General features: G+C 42.6%; 1 protein-coding gene across 1 annotated transcript in view; it reads left to right on the top strand.

Moving 5' to 3' along the window:
• Positions 1–21752, top strand: part of PTGFRN (prostaglandin F2 receptor inhibitor) — a 71230-nt gene that overhangs the window by 29919 nt on the left and 19559 nt on the right. The window contains exons 2-6 of the mRNA XM_063348349.1: positions 673–1038; positions 1907–2326; positions 5919–6302; positions 10686–11111; positions 18141–18560. Coding sequence (XP_063204419.1) covers positions 673–1038; positions 1907–2326; positions 5919–6302; positions 10686–11111; positions 18141–18560 — 2016 coding nt within the window. The remainder of the gene's footprint in view (positions 1–672; positions 1039–1906; positions 2327–5918; positions 6303–10685; positions 11112–18140; positions 18561–21752) is intronic.

Here is a 21752-nt window from a genome sequence, read left to right as displayed (position 1 = left end):
TGCATGCTAGAAACAGGTGTGGTTGCAGAAATCCTTTCAAGCAAACTGTCTGTTGAAATCAGTTCTTCCTTTTAAATCAATTAGGAAGGCAAGGAAGCTCACACGTGCTAGAGAAGCCATGACCCTTCAGGGCGGAAGAGACTATGCTCATTTTTTGGAGAATGTCAACATACCACTCTTATGGCCCTCAAGCTAGGGGGGAGTTAGTTTCTTACTTTGAATCCTCTACTCATGTCAGCAAAAGACTTAAAATGCCTGATCAGATTATCCCCTCACTGTAGTAATGAAAACCACTTATTAATGTTATTTGTGTCTTACATAGCACTTGGCTTGTAGTAGAGAAACTGCTACCTATTGGATCTCTGTCTAGTTCTTTTCTTTTTTCATTTTTTTTTTTCATCCTTACAGTTTTCTCTCCTTCAGTATGTCGTTACTTAATGTGTTACTGAATAAGCAATGAAACAAAGATTGCCCACGCTAAAAATGGTGTGTTTAGGGGCTCCTGCTCCAGTGAGATTAAATGTTAATGGGAAATACTGCTCTTACTTGTTCTAGCTTTCTGCAGAGTGGAGTGCCCAACCTTATTCTATTTCATGATGGTTTTTTTTGGTCGAAGTCTATTCTGTTAATTCCTTTGTTAACTCTGTGTTCTCTCTCTGTTCTCCTGCCTAGCTTTCTGCAGAGCGCGTGTTGTGAGGGTGCCCAAAGGTCCGCTTATTCGAGTCGTGGGCACAGAGGTGGTGATCCCTTGCAGCGTTAGTGACTATGATGGACCCAGTGAACAGAACTTTGACTGGGAATTCTCCCGGGAGACTGACTTTGTGCGGATAGTGAGTACCTGGGATTCTACATTCACCTCTGAGGAGTACCAAAAACGTGTGGGCCACGGGGATATCAAACTGAGACGGAGCAGCAACGATGCTGTAGAACTTGTGATTAGAAACATCCAGCCAACTGACCAAGGGAGATACAAATGTTCCACGCCCAGCACTGATGCCACCGTTCAGGGAAATTATGATGCAGAGGTCCAAGTGAAAGGTATTTCTGAAGAGTGAGGTGTGCTCTAAATTTGTTTTTGATATTGATTATAGATGTACCCTTAAGAATGTTGAATTTCTGTTGTTTATGAGCATTGTGATTTCTGGTTTCTTTTTTTTTTTCTTCTCCCTGTTCCTGTTCAATTCTTGTAAAGCCAAAATCGAAAATTGGGAAGTATGATAGCAAAGGCAAGTGAAGTGAAGAAGGGAAGAGTGGCGGTTTACTATAAACACCACTTTCCTTTTTTTCTGTCTAGTAAATATGTAAATAAAAATGTGAAAACTAAGCAGTGGGTTTACTGAAGATATCTGCGAATATTTAATGTCCCTAAGCCTCTGGGTAGAGAGGCTAACTTCAGGTAAAAGACACAGAAGACCTGTCTTCTCTCTCTTTCTGGTAGTGTCATTTAGGGATCTTTCTATATGAAGGAGGTAATATTCCTTTTCCCTGTCAGCATGTCGATACTGCAGTCATACCCTAGCTTTGCTCTCGCATCTAGGGTTCTTCAGTAGTACCTTGGGAGACTATGTTTTTTTCAAGTGTCTTATCTTTTACTCCCATGAAAATCAAGATGATTCTGGATGGGAATAGGCAGAATGATGACGTTTGGATGAGAAACTAAAGCGAGGGGAAAGATAAATGAATTTGAATGCTTGTCTTGGCTTGTTTAAAGTGGAGCACATCCTTTAATGGATTTTCAGCTGAATTTCCTTGTTCCTGGAATATATTTATGTGTGGAAAAAGGAATTATTATCCAGGTGTTGCTCTGTGGTAGTTTTACTGTCTCATATCTGAACAGGTCAGTGTGGGTGTTCTCGCTTCTGTTTTATGATGCTTGTGTCTTTTGGTCTTTTTTTCTTTTTAATAGTGATTTCCGATGGCTTATCGGTGAGCAGTTCAAAAGCACGTTCCTCAATGTCTCTCAAGCTATCCGAGGGTGACTCCATCAAGTTGCGTTGCTCAGCAATTACCACCTCACCGGAGCACACTCACCTGCATGTGACTTGGCAGATCAAAAGTGGATCGACTTGGCGAGACATCCTATCCTTGACTCATGAAGGCAAATTCCAGCCGGGTCCTGGCTATGAAGAGCGCTACCGTAATGGAGATATCCGCTTGGACACAGGAGCTAATGACACATATCGGTTATCTGTATCCCAGGCCTCGTCAGTGGATGGGGGTGCCTACAGGTGTCTTGTGAGCGAGTGGGTGAGAGGGGCGGATAGCTCATGGCAGAAGATTCAGGAGAAGAGCGTGGAGATAGCAAGTGTGGCAATCCAACGGACTGGTGAGTGTTACTTTTGGCTGGGGTCACAGCTCGTAGCTACAGCAGTGCTGCGTCCAGAGTGTGATACTCTGAGAGCAGAAATTGAGTAAGCCAAACTAAATGAGGATACATTGCAGAAGAACCTAGAGTGCTGTTTGGATAGCTGGCCTGTTTACATCTAAGTCAATAGAAAATGCTTAGCATAATTTTTCCAGCTCTTATTTTGGGGAGAATGGGGATGATGGTATGGAAGGATTGACTGAAACCTCTTAGATGCTTAGACCTAGGTTTTATCGCATCCTTAGTTCACTTCAGATTGCTTCTGTTTTTTATATTTCTTAAATAAACATTGTATTTAACCCTTAAGCACCCCAAACCTTCCCTCTACTCTCTCATTAACATAGGGTTGTCCCATAGCACTAAACAGCTGCACTTTCCCTGTAAAAGTGGCTTGTGATTCAGTGACAGATGTGAAGCTTTTCTGTACATTGTTTATTAAAATAGCATAGACAGATCAAGAGAAAGGAGGCAGGCAATAATTATTTTAACAGGACAAACTATCCAGTGATTTTTATCACTGACACTGGATCACTGGTCTGATTGCTCCATTGTGTTGACAGAGGTCTAGGACAGTAATGGTTCTGTTAAACGCATCATTGCATGCTTGACTAAGGAGACAAAAATACATACAGTGCTGTGCTGAGGATATCCAGATATCCCTGCCCGTATAGATTTCAGGAGTAGATGCACTAAGCACTTAACTGCATTAGCATTACCATTGCTAGTTGGTGGAGGGAAAGCAGGGGGGGATGCATCTTGTCACTCAGCAGGTGGGAAAACAGGCAATGATGGTCCCTCAGAAATGTGAAAATATGACGATATTTTAGAAGTGTTCAGACAGTAAGGGTATATTTTTGTTTTTGTAATTCTTTAATCACTATAGGGAGAACCCAGAACTACTGTTTTTTTTTTGGCTGGCTCATTTAGATGTAGTTTTAGTATCCTGGTGGTACTTAGCCTGTGAAATTTGACAGGATCTATCTGCCCCCCCCTTTTTCAGGGTGTCTGTTGCACAGTAAAGTTTGGAGGTGCTCTCTGCTGAGGCAGGGTTTGCTCAATTAAGAGCTGTAATTCTCTATTTTGTTGCACTTTTGGAGAGATTGGTTTAAGTAGGTGGGGTTTAATCAGTGACTGAAAACAGGACCAGTAGTAGTGCAATTTTTAAATGTAGTTTGGGGGTGGGGTTTAATCAGTGACTGAAAACAGGACCAGTAGTAGTGCAATTTTTAAATGTAGTTTGGGTGTGCGGTTTTGTTTGTTTGTGGGGTTTTTGTTTGATTTTCATTCAGAGGTTTTTTTGCCTTCAGTTTTAGCTCGGTCATTGGCAGCACTGGCACTTTGTCAGGGGCATGAAGGCTTTTTTTAAAATTTATGCTAAATGGGATAGGCTATTCTCCAGCAAAATGTTGCAGAAATTTTTACCCACACATCTTGTAGCAGGACTTGAAGAGCATCTTGTGCTGACATCCAAAACCTCTGCACTTGAATTCTAAAATGAACTTGAGTTGTAAACGGTATGCCCGGTTGCTGCACTTCCCTCATTCTCACCTGCTGTAAACTGTGGGATTGAATTTGTAAGATTAAAAAAAACAAACAAAAAACAAAACAAAAACCAAAAAACCTCCCAAAAAACCAACCAAACAAAAAAACCCCAAACCAACCAAAATTTGGATTAACATATCTAATGAAAAAAGTCACTCATAGGTTACTTGTGTAACTGTGGGATTTTTTTTTTCCTGTTGTTGGTCTTCTATCTACTTGCCCATCATTTTCATCTCCTAAAAGCATGACATCTTTGGGTCCGACTTCGTTCTCGCATGTTTGGTTTTTTTTTAATAGTGCCTTGCACAACAGATATATAAGTCTAAGGGAGGCCTTCAGACATGTCTGTAACCAAAAAAGGAGCATTGAGTATATACATATGGGTAAACTCTCTTAGAGTCCCTCTGTATGCATATAATGCCAGATTCTGAATGCCGATCACCATTTCATGAAGACAGAAGTGCTCCTTGGAGAAATGTTGCTCTTAACCTTGCAGATGAGTCTTATTTTGTATTCTAGTATTAGTCTGTTAAATTAACTAGGCTTTTCTACTGATCCCAATCCCATGATAAGACAGTGAGGGAAATCTCAATGAGGTACTCATCAGACAGTGGACTTTGCTTTACCACTTCGGTGTGCCTTGCTACCCTCTGTTCAGTTTGACTGCTCTGTGCTATCAGGAGGTGAGTGGTGAGATGAGTATTGCTTGGTTTTATTGGCAATAGTTGTGGCTGCTCAGTTTGGCTCTGGCCTTTATATGTTGTCTCTCATTCCTGATGATAATCCTAGAAAGCTTTTACAGATGGGTACATGTAGTAGAACATGGTTTTACACACAAGTCACTAATCTGCACCAGAGACGTAGCTGCCTGTTTAAGGTGGGAGCCTGTATTCTCGCTTGTGGTCTTGGTCATAGATCTGCTGAGAAGAGCCAGTTCTGTAGCAGCCCTGCCTACTGTCCTCAGTTGAGACTTTAAGAGAAGCTGCATCACCCACTGTGGGAATGGTGCTGCACTGAGATCCAAATCTAATCTTCAGGCAACGTAGGAGGAGGGAATAAGCAAGTGAAGACACGTGGTGGCCAGGTAACTTGGTGAATGGTTTGCACTGAGATTTGCAAAGAACACATGCAGCACCCTTCGTTCACCTCTCATCAGTAACTAGGGCCAGCTTTTCTACTCCCAGTCTTGACACTTTCATCCCATGGCTTTCTTTTAACAAAGCTGTGGCCAGCCTGGTAACTTAGAGAATGCAGAAGGTCCCGTTTGGATGCTGGCTATAACTGTATGCGCTATGTATATTAAAATTATTCACTGGCCAGGGGAGGACTCTGTTAGATGTGTTTTAAGTGGCAATTGGCATTGCTTTAAAGTCCCCAGTGTGTGTTGGTCAGAGGAGTAAGTAGAGGAGTCATCAGTATAAGGAGTTATTGCTGCCTTCTGTTTGCTTTCATTTCATGTTTTTGCAGGACACTTGAGGTCAGTCGGGACTCCAACATGTGGCTGTGTCTGCTTCTTATCTAAATTGGTTCTGTTAGAGGAGCTCAAAGCTGTTTCAACAGAAACCAAGTTGAGTTTTAATGTAGTTCGTAGTGATTTCAGTGGACACTTTCTCTTCTGAGAGATAATTCCAAAACACTTTGACCCTCCTGTGAGAATGGAAAATCCTGTACGCATTTTCCTGCTGTGCGAAGGTGACATGCGGTCTGTGATTGGGAAAAAGTCTTCATGGACCAGTTGCTGTTGAGTTACAAAAACCCTGTTCCCACTCCCTTTCTTCCTCCTCATCATGCATTCCGTGCTTGACTGATAATATATACTTCTTTTGTAATAGATCATGCAGCTCAATAGCCAGCAGGCGTTTGAAGGTAGGGCTACTGAGCTACTTCAGAAGCTTCTGTAGGATAACGTGAAGACATGGATAACTTACAGGGGACTTTAAAAAAAAAAAAAAAAAAAAAAAAAAAAAAAAGCTTTATTTTTTGTTTGAATTTTTGTCTCTTCATTTCTAAGCTCTAGATGTGATCATCTCAACAAGCAATGTGTCTGTGACTGAAAGAGACTCCCTGGATCTTACATGCAACATCACAACAGACAGGAGTGGTATTTTCCAAGCAGAGGTGATGTGGTACTTTTCTGCGTCACCTGATGATACCTTGTCAGATGCTCAGGTTCTGCTGAGTATGGACCATGATTCTGTTGTCAGTGATTCAACTCTCATCAGCCTGAGCCACGTAGATAGGAACTCCTACCGCCTATTGGTGCGTGATGTGGATGTGGAAGACTCCGGCTACTACTTCTGCCAAGCAGCTGTCTGGGTACCACTGCACAACGGGAGCTGGCATAAGGTGGTGGAGAGGACATCTGCACCGGTCAGTGTAGTGGTGACAGCATTAGGTGAGTGATTCTACTTTCAGACTTCATGGGTCATTTGCCTTGGTCCCATCAGAAAAGGGAGAGGACCTTGCAGAATCTCTTCTGGGCAAGTTTCTCTCTCGTTTGCATCTATCATAGATATAGATGATAGGGCATCTCTCTCTCACATATAAAAATACTGATCTGTCCTGTGGGGTTTTGGGTTTGGACATTGTAGGGTTTTAGGATCTCTTACTGCATGTCCCACCTGTGTGCTCTGCTTTCTGGTATTACTGAACAGTCTGCAACTGGGAAACAGAACTTAAAAACCTGCCTTATTTTCCAGGGGCTGAAGCTGCCCCTGTTGTCATGTTTTCCCCTGTCACCTCCCTTGTACTATTAGCAAGGCTCTGATCCAGCAACAGGCTCTGAACACAGTGATATCAGATGCTTCCCCTGATTTTTATGAGTCATATACCATAAAAAATTATTTATAATGGAAACTTCATAATGAACTCTAATAGCTTTCAGAGCTGTTGGCTTTTTGTTTTGTTTTTTTTAATCACTAGGGACACCATATCCTACTGATGGATTTAGAATGAAACATGACTTTATACTGCTTTATTCTCCTCCCTCAACACACAAGTCCATTTTACAAGACCATGTCACATAGCTATTGAGTAGTGTGACTGAGTGAGAGAGACCTAGCTTGTGGCTAACAATACTAGCAGTGTTGATTAGCATAGTGGCTACTAAAGCAGATTTTCCTGCAGTATTTAACATCCCACTCAGCGTGGTGCAGTTTTAATCATTCAGTCTTAGAGATGAGTGGATTTTTCGCCTTTTGGACAAGCAAAGGATTATTTGTGCACTTGAAGTTATGGCTTCCATACGTTACTGCAGCATTTCTGCAGTGAGTTCTTTTAATTCACCATTAGGAGAAAAAAATCTACTTAAACAGAAAGTTGATGATCTCTTTATTCTCTCCTTCCTTTATCCCTCAGTTTTTCTTGGTGGTTTTCCCTTCTTACAGCTCTAATACAATCAAACGTTTGCATTATTTTGCAAGGGGCTGGTTGGAGGCAGCTGTGTTTAACAGCTGTTCATTTAAGACTTGTTGACTGAATGAGGAACAGAAGCTGTAGGTAAGAGCTTCAACAGGCTTACCTGATCTACCTGGCCTACAAAAGCAGGCTGACAGTGTATTTCCCTACCCCCCTTTCCCAAGGTAAATCTGTTTTGGACATCCAGTGTCTCATGTATGCTGCAGATGGTAAAGCTTTTGCTGTGCATTATCCCAGCTGAACTCTTAAGCTTTGGAGATCTCTCTTTATGCAAACATCCTTAGAAGTAAAGTTACTTGGGAGAAATACTGAAAATGAAACTCCAGCAAAACTTCTGCAAAGCCTGCGGTTTAGGAGTAGGTCTAGATATGTCAGCCTACCCATCCTGTCCCCTAGTTTAATCTTGGAGAGAATAGCTTCAGTTTAGAAGCAATGAAACTCAGGATGGTGTTGCAGGATGCTGTAGGTAAGTATGGGCACCTGCTAAAATTCACAAAGTATTGTTTGTGTTGGAAGCGTGCGTGAACCTAAATGTGAGGCTGGGGGAGAACTAGTTGAGCTGTAATATTTGGTGTTTGTTCCCAGCTTTGACTGAATGCAAGTATCCAGGCCTAAACTCTCTTAATGTACCTGTTCAGAGCCTCTTGTCATCAGAAATTGGTGGTACTGTCCAGTTACAAGGGCAGAGCTCCTCCAAAGTAAAGGTACTGAATGAAGCCAGCATATAGAGAGCCTGCTTTTGAAGCCAGGTTTTCAGAAATAAATAGCTGTGTCACAAGGTTAAATCCTAGTGACAATGACTTTAAATTTTGCATTTTAGCATTGTACAGAGCGGTTGAGCTGTGGCTGTTTCCAAGTATATTTGTAACGTGTGCTAGAAGTGTGCAAGTGATGAATGTCTTAATTTCCTGTCCTCATTCAGACATTCAAGTTGCACATTCAATTTGTGAGTGTTCTCTTCTTCCCCCACACATATTCATGCGTGCGCAGGTGCACTGCATGCTCATGTACTCTCTCATAGTGCCTATACCTGTAGGACTATTCCTTATTCTTTCCATTTTGATTTGGTGTTATTTGGGAACAGGAGAGAATAAAATATGCTCTTTAGCAGATGCTTGGTTGCTAAGGCACGGGAAAGTAGAATAAATTTTCAGCATTTGAGGTTTTCAACTGCATCCAGAATTCACCAACTCCTCCTCTTTAATGGAAGTTAAGAGCTGCTGGAGTATTAAGTCATTGAACTGTCAGTGAGGCTGTTCTTTGACAGCTGACAGAGTGGAGGAATGAGCTTTATCCAGCCAGCCTTTTATTCTTTCTAAATCCTCTGTTTAAGTGTCTGTCAGGGTGAAGCGCCTATCTGGAGTGGTGCTGTCAAAGCCAAAACTCTTCTTAGTGGTCCTTTCCCTGCCCGCAAATAAAACAAACCTGAAGTGATTATCTAAGAACTCGAGTTTCTTGCAGCTTTTTCCTTCTTGTATTCCTGTCTAGAGAAGAGTTTCTGCTTTCATAGTCTTTGTTGCTGTGAAAATATTAATTGGTCTTGAATGCTTTCTTTTTTGGAGGGGGAAAAGGAGGTGAGGGGAACGATAAGAAAACCGCAGAGCATGAGGAATGTATCATGAGGCCCTGGAGAAGACTAGTCTTCTGTGAATGAGACAGGAGGATAGTGAGTAGTGTAACTGTAGGATCTATGGGGACTTACACCAAAAGTGGGTTTTGCAACCATTACAATCTATGCCTTGGTTGCAGTAGAGGAGTTCTGTGCATTTTCTTTTTTATTTTGCCTTACACTGAAAGTGCGCAGAAATCTGCACTTATGTTCACTGGTGGTAGGTACTACAGACTTACGTAAACAGTACTTTTATGCCTGTGTGTTACCTAACACTGCAGAAACTCACCATCAGTATCACTAGATCCTCTAATGTCTGGTCTGTATTAACGCCCTTGTCCTTGCTAGATGCAAGGACACTGCATGCATAACATTTAATGATGTGAGATCTTTTCTGCAAGCTGACATAGCAGCAGCCAGCTTGCTTAATACAATTGTTTTTATCCTTTGCATCTGAAGTCCAAAAGTGCATGTGCACACAGTTTGCGCAGCAGTTCTATTAAGATGCTTTATTATCTTGGCTCATTGGTGAGCTAAGCCTAAGTTTTAGCCTTGGATTGCCTTCTCTGTCCCAATTATAGCTTTGGTTAATTGTTTCTAGGAGGGCAAAATGCCAAATAAAACACAAAGCAAGAAATAAATATAGAGCGCTGAATACACTTAGGATGTAAAAGCCATGTGATGAGTATTGGCCGAACAGTTGGAAAGCTAGTCTTTTTTCTGAATTATAGTAGACAGCAAGACAGAAAAATATTCTAACACTAGTAAATAAATATGTATTTCCTCTGTGGTGTGGGGTTCTTGCTGTAATCATTTTCCTTTACTATCTCTGTAGTCTGAGAGAAAATAGTCATGCGGCTGCCTTATCACTTTTAGGCTTTGGACAGCCAGCTATTTCAGATTTAAATACAACAGCCCCATTTTTAACCCATGAATTTCAGGCACTCCTCTTCAAGCTTGAGATATTCTAGCCTCATAGCTATACAGCATGTACTTCTCTATTCAGACTGTGAAGCTCTTCTGATCTATGCATCTTCGACTCTTAATCTACTTAGTATTTATTATGCTGGCCACTGAAACTTACTGTGCACTGCTGTTGGTACTGCCTGTGGCTGGTACCCATGCCTCTGGTTTTGGTGTGTGGGTGGGTAAGGTGCTTGGGTTTTGGGCTGCTTTTTAACATTCTTAAATTGTACTGTAGAGACGTGATGGGATGGTTAAGTATGGAAAAGAAGGCATTTCAGGATGGGAAATAGCCTCTTACCCTCGGGAGAAATTAAGGAAATGAGGTATCTGTGGTCCGTGCAAAGCTAGAGAATACTCAGTCTCCTGTTGTTGCAGGATGCCACAGGTGTTTGAACAAGTGCAAAAGGTGACTGGCTGGGCTGAAACTGAACCTACATGAGGGGTTCTTGGGGCCAAGCCTAAAAAAAGGTGATTTTGCTCAACCAAGTTCTCTTAGTCCTGATTTTTCTGAAAAGGTCTGACTAGACATATGAAATGAAAAGTCTTGTTTGGAAATGCAGGCCTAGGGGTACTTGTGTCAGACTGGTGCAAGTCTGAGAGCTAGAGTCCCAGTTCCTGGTCCCCAGGTCTTGTAAGAAAAATGCATATTCTGGCACTTGGCTTCTAGTTCAGGTGCTTTCACAAACTGGATGTTAGAAGTGAGCAGTATCTCTGAATAAGATCTGTCACTTTCTCCCTTCTGCTTGTAGCTGCTAACCTCTTTCTTCTGGGTTTCCTCTCCTGCAGAGCCAGACTATGAGGTGTTTCTGAATGCCTCTAAAACACCCAAGTTTTCAGATGACCCCACAGAGCTCAACTGCATGATCACAAATGCACAGGACACTGAAGCAAACATCCGCTTCACAGTTTCCTGGTACTATAGGAAGCGCCTGCGCAGCGACGATGTGGTGACAGAGGAACTCCTGGCCACAATGGATGCAGACTGGACTCTGCTGCTTGGGGATAGGAGCAGAGAGAGGACTCAGAACGGGGAAATAATCTTCTCTAAAAAGGCTGTTGACACCTTCAGTTTACGAATCCAGTGGACTTCAGAAAGTGATAGAGGGGATTATTTCTGTGTTATCTCTGCATGGAGCAGGCACCGCAACAACAGCTGGGTAAAGAGCAAAGATGTGACTTCTGCATCTGTCAGCATTTTCTGGGCTACACAAGGTAGGAACCTTGCACTTATTCATGGAAAGACCTGGATAGCTGAGATAGTTTTCTCTTGAGTAGGACCATCAGCCAGAAGGCCTGCTAATAAGCTTTGGAAATGGGTTCTGTGTTATGAAAAAATACTATTACCTTGTGTAAAGACCTCTTATTTGTGGAGGGAAGTAACTACTTAACAGCACTCACTAATTTTATGCAACAGTTTGGAGTGGAAGTGCAAAGTAGAGCGATGTCAGTCAAACTGTGCTGAGACTTCCATGGGCTGAGCTGTCATTGTGTCAGGGGTACCATCCAGCAGTGATGCTGCGGTCATTGCCCACTTTCATGACTCTTGAGTATTTCGGTCTCTCTAGGATGCATCTCGCTGCTAGCAACAGGGTTGTCTTGAGGTGAAACAAGGAACGTCACTCTATAAGTCTTCTCTGTCAGCCAGTTTGAGAGTTGTTTTTCTCTCTTCTACAAGACCATGTTTAGAAGGCACTTCTGAGGAAGTTTGTGGGCATAGTAGTACCAGAGTATCAAAAATAAGTGGATGTCGGAGCAAAGTCGTTCGGTGCTTTGCTTGGATCTGGGCCTTTTATAGGCAGAAGTGAACTAGCTTTGGACAGTATTTAAACTGACTCTGGGAGCATTTCTTAGAAGCTGCATAGTTACCTGAATCACTTAATGCTGGTTTAAAATGAATGTATGTATCCTGGATGTCCTGTAGAGTGATACCATTTTGGCTCAGATCTTAGGTCATGCAAGAGGGTCTGTGGGGTAGGAACAAAAGGAATATGATAACTTAGCATGTAATGTCTTTGGTAAAAATCTGTGCTTAGCTAAGTGGCATTTATCCTGATGGATTTATTTAACAGTCTAGCTCAGGCAGTTATAGGCGGAGAACTATATTTCAGAAACAAGTATTTTGAAATCAGCTCAAAGTTGTTTCGGGATAACCCCTAAACAGTGAATTGGGGAGCTTCTGCTGTGATTCTGCTTCAGCGGAGAGAGAAACGGTGGGCTGCTTGCTCAGTACTCCCTTCATCCCCAGACTAAGCATGGTCCATGAGAAGGTCATTTTTTTTTTTTTTTTTTTTTTACCGAAGCTGGCTTCTCCAGCAGGAATGAGATCTCTCATTAATGCTGAATGCTGGTCACAATTAGTTCAGCTGTTATGCCACAACACGAGTGTGTGTGTATGTGCATGCATGCGTTAATGCATCATCGCTAGAGAGACCAGCTGGAGTTGAAAAGTCTCAGCCTGTGTTGACATTTCTGAGGGAAAACAAACCGTGACAGGTGTGAACATTCCCTTGTTTCTGGTTTGATTCCAAAAACTCTGCTAATTTTGCAACACAAATGTAAATGTTATAGTCCCTATGCTGAAGAGTACATTTTATTGGCAAAACTTGGAGTTGGAGGATTTATGATGTGAAAGTGAGCTCTCCTACAAACACCTTCTCCTCCTGAAAAAGCATGGTGGGGGGGGTGGCGGGGGCAATATATAGGTTTGATTTCCCCTTCTTCACTTCTATCCCTCATGTGCCCCACTCTTTAATCAGTTTATCCTCAGCTGCTTTTCTCTGCATGCCCGGTCCCCTGACATATCCTATTCATGTGAGCTCCAGACTCAGCTGGGAGCCCAGTGCTGTAGCCAGCAACTATGAAGGAGTTAATCTGCTGCTGCCTCTGCTCTCTGACTGTTGTTTTGACAAGTATCTCTGGTGATTTGAGTCCCTAACTGCTCCCAGTGCTTATAAAAGCAAGCAGCCAGGCTCCCACGTGTTTGCCTAAGGAGAGAACAGAAATTTGCCTCTTCCTTGGGATAGCCTGTGCCTACACAGAGGCTTTTCTTCCAACTATTTCATTACTTGCATTGTCGGTGTTAACTTTAGAGCAGTGCTTGGGGGGAGGACTTCAGAGAAATTCCACTTTGGAAAAGGTTGTTCTGAGTTTTTGAGAAAGGAGAAATGGTTTTATGTTGTGTCTGAGTCAGTTGGCACAATGTGGTGTTCAGGATAAGGAAGCCTTTGCTTGAAATGTAAACATCATATGAAGATGTCAAAGTCCTTTTTATGTGTGTTGCATAATAACTTGTATGTTTCCCCATTTTAACTTAAGGCTTCTTATCTTCTTTTTCTATTTTGTTCTGTTGGGACCAATAATGCTCACATCTTTCTGCTTACTCAGCTTTGCAAATGCAGCCAATCGCTATCATAGATCACTGTTATTTTTGACGTGGTCTGCCTGATTTATTTCTTCCCCTCCTTCTTCTACCCTCTCCTTTGCCAGGGTGACAAAGAAAACATCTTTATCTCACCTCAAAAACGAAAAGCATCAATTATATTGTTATTTTTTGCTTATTTAGGGTACAAATTCCAATCAGTAAAAAGGGGTAAAGGAAGGGAGGAAATCTTTTCTTGTCTGGCTCAGTATGATTTTCAACCCAGAAAAAAGTTTGATAGTTTAAAAGATAATTTTATTTATTAATTTGAGTGTTAGTACTGCCTATATTTAAAACAGTTGCTGTTTGCAGTGGAATGCAGAATTGGTGCTTGTTTCTTAAACCGGTGTTGTCAACTTTGGATCTGCATGTAATTCTTTGCAAAAGAGAATGTTCTCTTTTAATTGAAATTCCAAATCCCAAAGGTACTATTATTTGGCATTTTGTTAATACTTCTGTCTTTAATTTACAAAATAATTATATTTAACATAACTTGTCCTAAATGCTTATCCAGGCCCTCCCATCACGTTTAATTGGGAGCAAGGGCATCTTAATCTTTCAGAAAGTCCTGCGAATAGAGAAGAGGTGATATTTCTGCTGCCCACTTGTCTTTACTGGTGTACAATAGATATTGCATAGTAGAGACATGCAGTTCCTCCTGAGCAAAGAAATTCCCATACCCACGGCACCAAGCTGCCAGGGGCGCGTGCCAGTTTGGGTGTAGGAACAAGAAAGTGCGTTAAGTGTGCAAGCCCCAGTTACTGGTGGCTGGGCTCCTCATGCCTGTCACTGCATGAGGGTGAAGTGTTTGCGCTCTGTGCTTGGCAGGGGAGCAGGCCAGTTGAGGGAGGTCTAGTTGTGTGTGTGCAGCAGTGGGGAGAGCCACTGCGTTGTATATACACATATCAGGCTGTGGTGTGGGTCTTTGTGTGCCTGCTGTATTTTCAGAGCTTTTGGTATTGGAGCAGCTGAGGCTACAATCGTACCTCAGGGTGTTGTGTAGCCTCCTTCTCTTACGAAGGCAAAGCTGTCATTACCTTAATATCTGTTGCATTCCCTGTACTTGCAATCTAGCTAGTGCACTGGGAGATGAAGAAGCCTTTATGAACATTGAGATAGTGTTACTTGAGGCTGCTGATATTACGCTCTGAAGTTACTGTTAGCTGTGGCCATTGTGCTGCTTTTCCAACCTGAGTCAGTGGAGTGCAGGGAAGGTGTCTGTTATTTCCTGAAATCTTCTTGCCCTTGTAGCTGTTAGGCTTCTCTAGCAATTTGACTAGCTTAGATTAGGTGAAAACTGTTTTTGGTCACTACCCAGGATATGCTCTTGAATCTGAGTACGCACATTGTGGTAGAGAGCAAGAAAATTATAGTGTGACTTAACCACTTGGAGTGGCCAGTGATAGAAGGCAGAGGCATGCACTGCCAGGCTCCAAAGTATGGTTTATAACTCAAATTTTATCTGAATTGTTTGGCTAGGATTTCTTCTGCTGCTAGCCCTTTGTTTTGGAGTAGTGCCCAAGCTGGTTATAAGCTTTGGGTATGGTTTAGTTAGGATCTCTTGCCCCTGCTGTTTTCCAGCATAAACTCTGCTGAGTGCAGCCTGCTGTATATGACTGACCAAGGGTGTCTTTTATCATGCTTTTCATTCATGGAGCTTTACAAGAAGGAGGTGAGACTCTGCATGGGATTGCAGGTGTGTATGTGTGTGTGGAGGGGCAAGCGTGCAGGGTAGTGGTCAAGACAGATATTGCCTCCTTGGCAATTTTTTGAAGATTAGAGATTAGATCTTAGGATGTAGTTCTTGGAAGAAAATTTTCTTTGACCTCTATGGCCCATCTTATGCTATAAGATCTGATGAGTAGTTTCTGTTAACATAGGAACCGTGAAGAAACTTTCCCACTTAACTTTTCTTGCAGATTACTGTTATTTCTAACCTAAGTGCCAAATCTTTGGTTTCTTCTCTTTCCCATAATGTGCACCATTACACGCAGAAACAACTACATGCTTTTCCAAGTAGGGGTGATGGAGTGCTACTTACATTTCGTCTGCTGCTACTGAAGGAGAACAATTTTGGCACAGAACTGTACTGTTAAGAATGGCGATCCAGGCATTTCTAGTTGATAGGATATGGGTCTTTTTTTCCTTCTTTGTTTTACTTTACTACATACACAGGTCTCTAATATTATTGTAGATTCAGATATGTTCCTCTGATAATTTTTGACTTTCTTGCATCAAGAAACAGCCAGCACCTGTATGTGCTGTTTTTTGTGTCTCTTTCTCTATACTGGTCTGCGTTTCTTATAGCCCCACCTAAAAGGAGGTGCCTCTGCCTTTTGTATTCATCCAACCTAAGGAATTGGAGGTTTTTAAAAGATAGAAAAATACTTTGAAAAGACTTTAATAAGAATATGTCTCCCTGTTCTCTATTCAGCATCCTAATTTCTAACCCTTTTGAATTCTACCACTGTTCTCCAGCTGCATCTCTGGGCCTCAGGTGTTCTCTTCTACAGACTCTACAGATGGCATTTCTGCTGCTGTCCCATGCTACCACCACTCCTTTCTCCTTTTCTTTAGCAAAAATAATTGGTAAAAGCAGCACTTTCTGTTGCCCTCAAATGGAAAGTCAAGAAAGGATGTCCAGGAACAAAGTTTGCTCTGTCCTTACTGGGGACAAGATGCTCCCCTGTGTACTGCTGCCTGACCTGTGGCTCAGGGAATAGTTGAAGTAAAGCGTTTGGAGCCCACATAGTAGGGAGAGTTGTCTCTCTACATCTGTAGCTGCTCTGATCATGTGAAGGTATTTGTCTTAGGTATGTGTATGAGAGACCAAATGCAAGATTTCTTTTTCAGTGTCTAGGACCCAGTGCTCTGACTCGAAGATCAACAGCACAAAGAATGTTTGCATGAGGAGGGATTTTTGCCCAGAGCTTCTTCACAAGGCCTAGAAAGCAGCAAAATATGGCAGAGAAGTACAGCTAGCTGTTTGTGCTTCTGCCTTTGGGGCAAAAATATGATTGTCTACTAGATTCCTAAAATATGTGGCAAACTGGGCTGTGCTGGGCTCCTAAATGCTGCAGCCTTATGAAGAGGGTGTATATCAGAATCTTACAGACACAGAATGAGGAAAAAATGGAGTTGAAGTCTAGAATCAGACGCATGATGAGTTCTCACACAAGGGAGCAGAGAATGACTCTGTGTGTGTGCCTTCAATTGTGATTGTACCCTGAATGCCTAAATGTGCCACAAACGTGCCACTTGTATTCCCACTTGCTTAGCGGATGGAAGTGTTGGGGGGGGTGGTGTGGAGTATCAAGTAATTCTGTGCTCAGCTAGACCACTAGAAGCAGCTCAGTCTTCCCCGCTCCTGCTGTTTCTTTATATAGCTTTGTGCTGTGATCCTGCTTTACACAGTACTGATTTAAAGTTGTCATACCGGGTTTCTCATCTTGTGGGCTGTGTTTACTCATTGTGAAAACTGCTGCTCGAAGGCAAAACACTGCAAAATGTAATCTTGACAAGTATCTTGTTGCTCTTGTGGGAAGGGCATAAATAATACTGCATTTAGTTCAGTTTTGGGGAATGTGTAGCAATCTTACCATTGCTTATTTCCCTTTTCCTGAAAAGTTTCACCTTGTGTAAAGGTGATCTGTATAGGTTTGGTTTTGTTTTTTGTTTTTTTTAATGTGTCTATGCCCATTTTTTATAAGGGAGAGAAGAGAGAACATGCAGCAGCAAACTAAGTCCAGCAAGTTGGACTGGCTGAATTCTCGCAATACTGCTACTTTGGGAAGTAGCTGTAAGCTGTGTGTTCTGCCCCAGTACCCCTTCCTTAGGAAGAACCTGAGTGTGTGGGATGTCTCTTCATTGCAGTGCCAGGAAACCAGCAACTCCCTTTCCTTTTATCTGGTTCTGATTTCAGTCATTCCTCATTTTCTCAATTTCTTATTGTGAGCTCGTATTTTTTCGTGTCTTGGGGCTGTGCTCCTAGAAATATAATTTTCCCAAACCCTGTAATTAAGGGATTCTTGGGTTTGAGGAGCTGGCAGACTTGGAGAATGCTGAAGATAGAAAAGGAAGCTGAGCAGTAAGTGTTGCTGGCATTCTTGATGCCAAATGGGTTGTTGGGAAATGTCAAGGCTTCTGGTAGGCTTGTAGTCAGGTGAATGCATGAGAAGCAAGGGAAAAGAACACACGTGGAGACAGAGGTATACCAAACTCTTTCAACACAGAGGTGTGTGTATAGGGGTGCTGGGGATGTAGACTTCTGTTACCACCAATTTTTTGGTCATGCAGTTTCAACTGGTCTTGGGAGTTCAGCTGAAAGTGTCTGGATTGCTGTTAGAGTGGATTTTCAAGGGAAATAAAAGAAGTTATACTATGTGCTGCTGATTTAGTTAGTGGCAGCTTTTGTCACTAGTAGTGAGTACTTCAGCAGTGTCCTCATACCCTGTCTCTGATGGTGCTCTTCCAGATCCAATGTGAAACTGGGACTCTTGAGTTTTGTCTAATAGCTTTACTCTTGAATCAAAAAAAAGTCCTGGAGGTCCTGTCATGCCATGGCCTGTGTATTGCATTATCTGTTCAGTATTTGGTGTTCATTTGAATTCTTGCATCTTGACCTAAACTGTTGTGTACTGGTATGTGTGCGCTGTTGAGTGGCATTCTGGGATGTCCATGTGTGTTTAGATAAATGTGCTGGAATTTGTCTCTCCAAAAAAAGTACTTTGTTATTTGTAATCTTCTAGGTTGAAAGGTGCTGCAGAAATATCTGCACCTATTTATTAACTCCTTTCTTGCTACTTATTTCCTTCCCTCTTCAGATTACACGCTTACGGTGGAGGCAGTGAAATTGAAGCCATTCTTTGTAGCAGGCCACACCTTTGAGATGACATGCAAAGTGTCTTCGAAAAACATCAAGACGCCACGCTATTCTGTCCTCATTACAGCTGAGAAGCCACTAACAGATCAGTCGAATCCCAATGGAACTACTCGCATAATCTCCTTGAACCAGGATTCAGTAGTGCGGCTGGAAGACTGGACAGACCAGACTCGTGTGGATGGCGTGGTTCTGGAGAAGGTCCAGGAGAATGAGTTCCGCTACAGGATGTATCAGACCCAGATTTCTGATGCTGGGCTGTATCGCTGTGTGGTGACTGCCTGGTCTCCAGGTGGTGGTGGCATGTGGCGTGAAGCAGTGAATGGCTTATCCAACCCTATCCAGATAGACTTCCAGACGTCAGGTTGGTATAGAATCTAGCGTCTGTGTGTCTAAGCCAGAAAGGGAGAGAGCTCTTTGATCCTGTCCTGGTGGTTTGCCTGCCTCTGGGAAATACCTACTCTTTGGAACATGGAAAGGGTCTCCAAATGGTATGATGGCTGAGAGCTTTGCTTGTCTCCTTTGGTGCTACTTATGTCCTTTGTGCTATTGATTGTTTACAGAAAGATGTTTAATGAATTGGCTGTGATCATAGCCTCTGGGTTTTTCTTTACTAATGCAGCTTTTATGGTCCTGCAGGCTCAGAACTGGTTCTCAATACGGAGTAACTGCTGCCGCATTTGCCAGCTTTATCACTAGATTGCTGTTAGGTAGCAAGTACTCTGGAAAAACGTTAATATAAACTGGATTTCTGTTCCAAACCAGACTCGATTAGCATAGCATTAAATTGTGTGAGCACACCTTCCTGTTGATGTGATTGCAGAAAATGGTCAGGTCAAGGCAATGGTAACATTTCAGCAGTCTTGGCAAGCGTATCACGCCACTGAAGACCTTAGAGGCCCCTTATGGCTGGACTAAAAAGCTCCACAAACTGGGATGAATTTCAGTACCCAGAAGTGCATCCTCTTCCCCACATCCTTGTTGAAACCCTTAACTTCAGCTGTAACATAGCCTGCCTCTTGAGGTTTTTCTGGGGAGGGAGAGGGGGACAGTGTTGGTTTGGATCATCAGAGATGCATGTTAACCCTGACTTCCTATAATGCTGTGTGAGTGGAAAGTGCCATGGAGTTGTTTTTGTAATGGTGGTTCACCTATGAACTGAGAGGCTCAAGTCATTATTTGATAAACCAAGCTGGTGAATTCTTGTGCAGTTTTGAAGAGCTCTCGGTGTAGCCCGAAGGTGCATCCTGTGTTGGAGCTCTCTAGTTCTTCAGGGTGCATACATAACTAAGGTAATCATTCTCTGCAAGGTGACTTCTAAAAACTAAACTTCCTTATACAAGGCACACTGGGAAAAGGACAAAGGCTGAGTGTAGGGGAACAGTCTTGCAATAAGGACATCACTTCTTAAGAAGCTTTGTAATGCAGCATCTTGATACAAAGTTTAATGAAGATGCAACCTGACCTAAGCTGTCCAGAGAGGGGACATTGACTCAGCTGAATGCTTCTTTCAGTTCTAGGTAACTTCTGATTGGCTTTTTGTTTAGTTTTATGGTAAGTCACTGTTCTGAAAACAATCTGTTAGTTGCCTGTATTCCAAATGGCTCTTAGAGCAGCACTCTCACAGCTGAATATTGCTGTAGATTTGTCTTCTCAAAATGGTTTTATGGGCTATAGTTTTAGCCTTATTACTCTTGATATCTGTATCAGACACAGTGGGAGAGCAGCATTTGCAAAGGGGTGATGCGAGAAATCAGCAAGAATGAAATCTATTCCAAGCCCCTCCCATCCAAACTCTTATGTGGAGGCTCTCCTGCACAGCTGTAGTGGTTGGTGACTCTCCCAACATTGCTTGCGTTACGTCGTTTTGAACTCCTGTCCAAAAAGTTTGGCGGGATGCTATTCATATCCGTGGTTCAGAGGGGAACCTGTAAGCTGTCCAAGGGAGGGAAGTGTGAATGTTGCAGTCTTGACTTGTTTTTGCTGTCACTCTCTACTCCCAGCCTCTGCACCCAGATAGGATTTCTGGTGCATGGAGCGAAGAAAGGGAGGCAGCCTGTAGCACTGCCCTGGGAATGTGTGAATTCCAGTAGCAGGGCTGGAGCAGGGGGAGGGATGGTCTTGAAGCCCTGTCAGCCTTTCATTCTTTACAAAAGAATGAAGAGAGAAATGAGATCCCAGGCACAATTTACGGGAGAGCTATTTCCCAAAATAATCTTGGCACGTAGTAAAATCTGGCTTGAAATGCCTTCCTTTCTTCGATTGATGGATGAACTTTGTGTCCTTCAGTCGTTCCTTGGATATGCTATCCGGACATTAATCTCTGGGCATGATGAGGACATGTGATGAGCATAGTTAGAATGTACTAACTGTGGAATTATTATTAGGAAGACAGAAGATGTTTTGTGTGTGTGTTACTTTGGTTTTGTTTGCTGCTGAGGTGTACTGTCTTTGATGCAAACTGTGACTGAGTCAGGGAGACAGAGGTAATGGCAAAGTTGTGGAGCAGCTATAAAAGCACAGCTCAGATATCATGCCCTTGTCTTGCATCCTGTGGTACAGGCAGCTGTCAAACTTGTTCTTCAGGAAAAGAAGTTCGTGCCAGATTTCCCTCTAATGGGAATGGTGAAAGGCAGAACTGCTGAGATAGCTAGTGGTTTCTAGGGAGAATGGGAGGCTCCCAAAAATTGGAGGGATGATACTAACAGTAAAGGGTCAGGAAAAGCCGGGACATGCAGCTTTCCAGGCAACCGTAAAAGCTGGGGAGCACCACTCTGCTAAATCCCGAGTTAAAGGGAGGGTGGGGTGTGATGAGTAGCTTATGAGCGTGTTTGTCCCCGATAGAAAAACTGTTAATGGATGAATTGCACTGCCTTATGGGGCTCTCAAAGTGTAATAGACCGACATTTCAACTGTGACTGCTGGAGGGGTTATGGTAAGGCAGTATAATTTTGAAAAATAGGAAGTATTCTGGTCTCCTCCCTACTTTGAAGGCTTGGACTTTGACAGCATTTTTCAGCTTGCACCTTGAGGGATGAAGTGGGGAGACGATCAATACAGAGGCAGCATTTTCAGCAGAAGGAAACCCTTAAAGGATTTTACATGAAGCTTTTACTGGTGGGAAGAATTTCTTTCTCAGTTGTTTTTATTGATTCCCCTTTGATAGGAGGTGGGGAGACTTGCTAAGATTGGAAATCCTTTCCTCCAGTTTGTCTCCCTCCCAGATCTGTGTTGAGTGGTGTTTCAAGGAGGGGTTTTCAGTGTGCATACACATTGTGCAATGTGATCTGCCTGAACGGCAGGAGGCCTGTAAGCTTTTTATGTATGAGCTGGGGACTGAGCACATGAAACTTCAGTGTTTCCTGCCACAATAGGCTTGAAATGTGGCAGTGCTCTGAAATGTTTTTCCATGAACATCTGTGGAAAATGTCTTGCTCAGATTCTTTCCATTCAAGGCAGAACTTCCTGGCTGAAAGCAGAGACCTCCTCTCTTCTTTCTCCATTTGCTGTTGCAGAGGGACGTATTTATTCCATTTGGTTAACAATCTGAAATGTT

The sequence above is a fragment of the Chroicocephalus ridibundus genome, chromosome 1 (genome assembly GCF_963924245.1).
Source record: "Chroicocephalus ridibundus chromosome 1, bChrRid1.1, whole genome shotgun sequence".
Classification (NCBI taxonomy): Eukaryota; Metazoa; Chordata; class Aves; order Charadriiformes; family Laridae; genus Chroicocephalus; species Chroicocephalus ridibundus.
The sequence above is the reverse complement of the archived record's forward strand: the minus strand, read 5'-3'. Positions and strand labels throughout refer to the sequence as shown.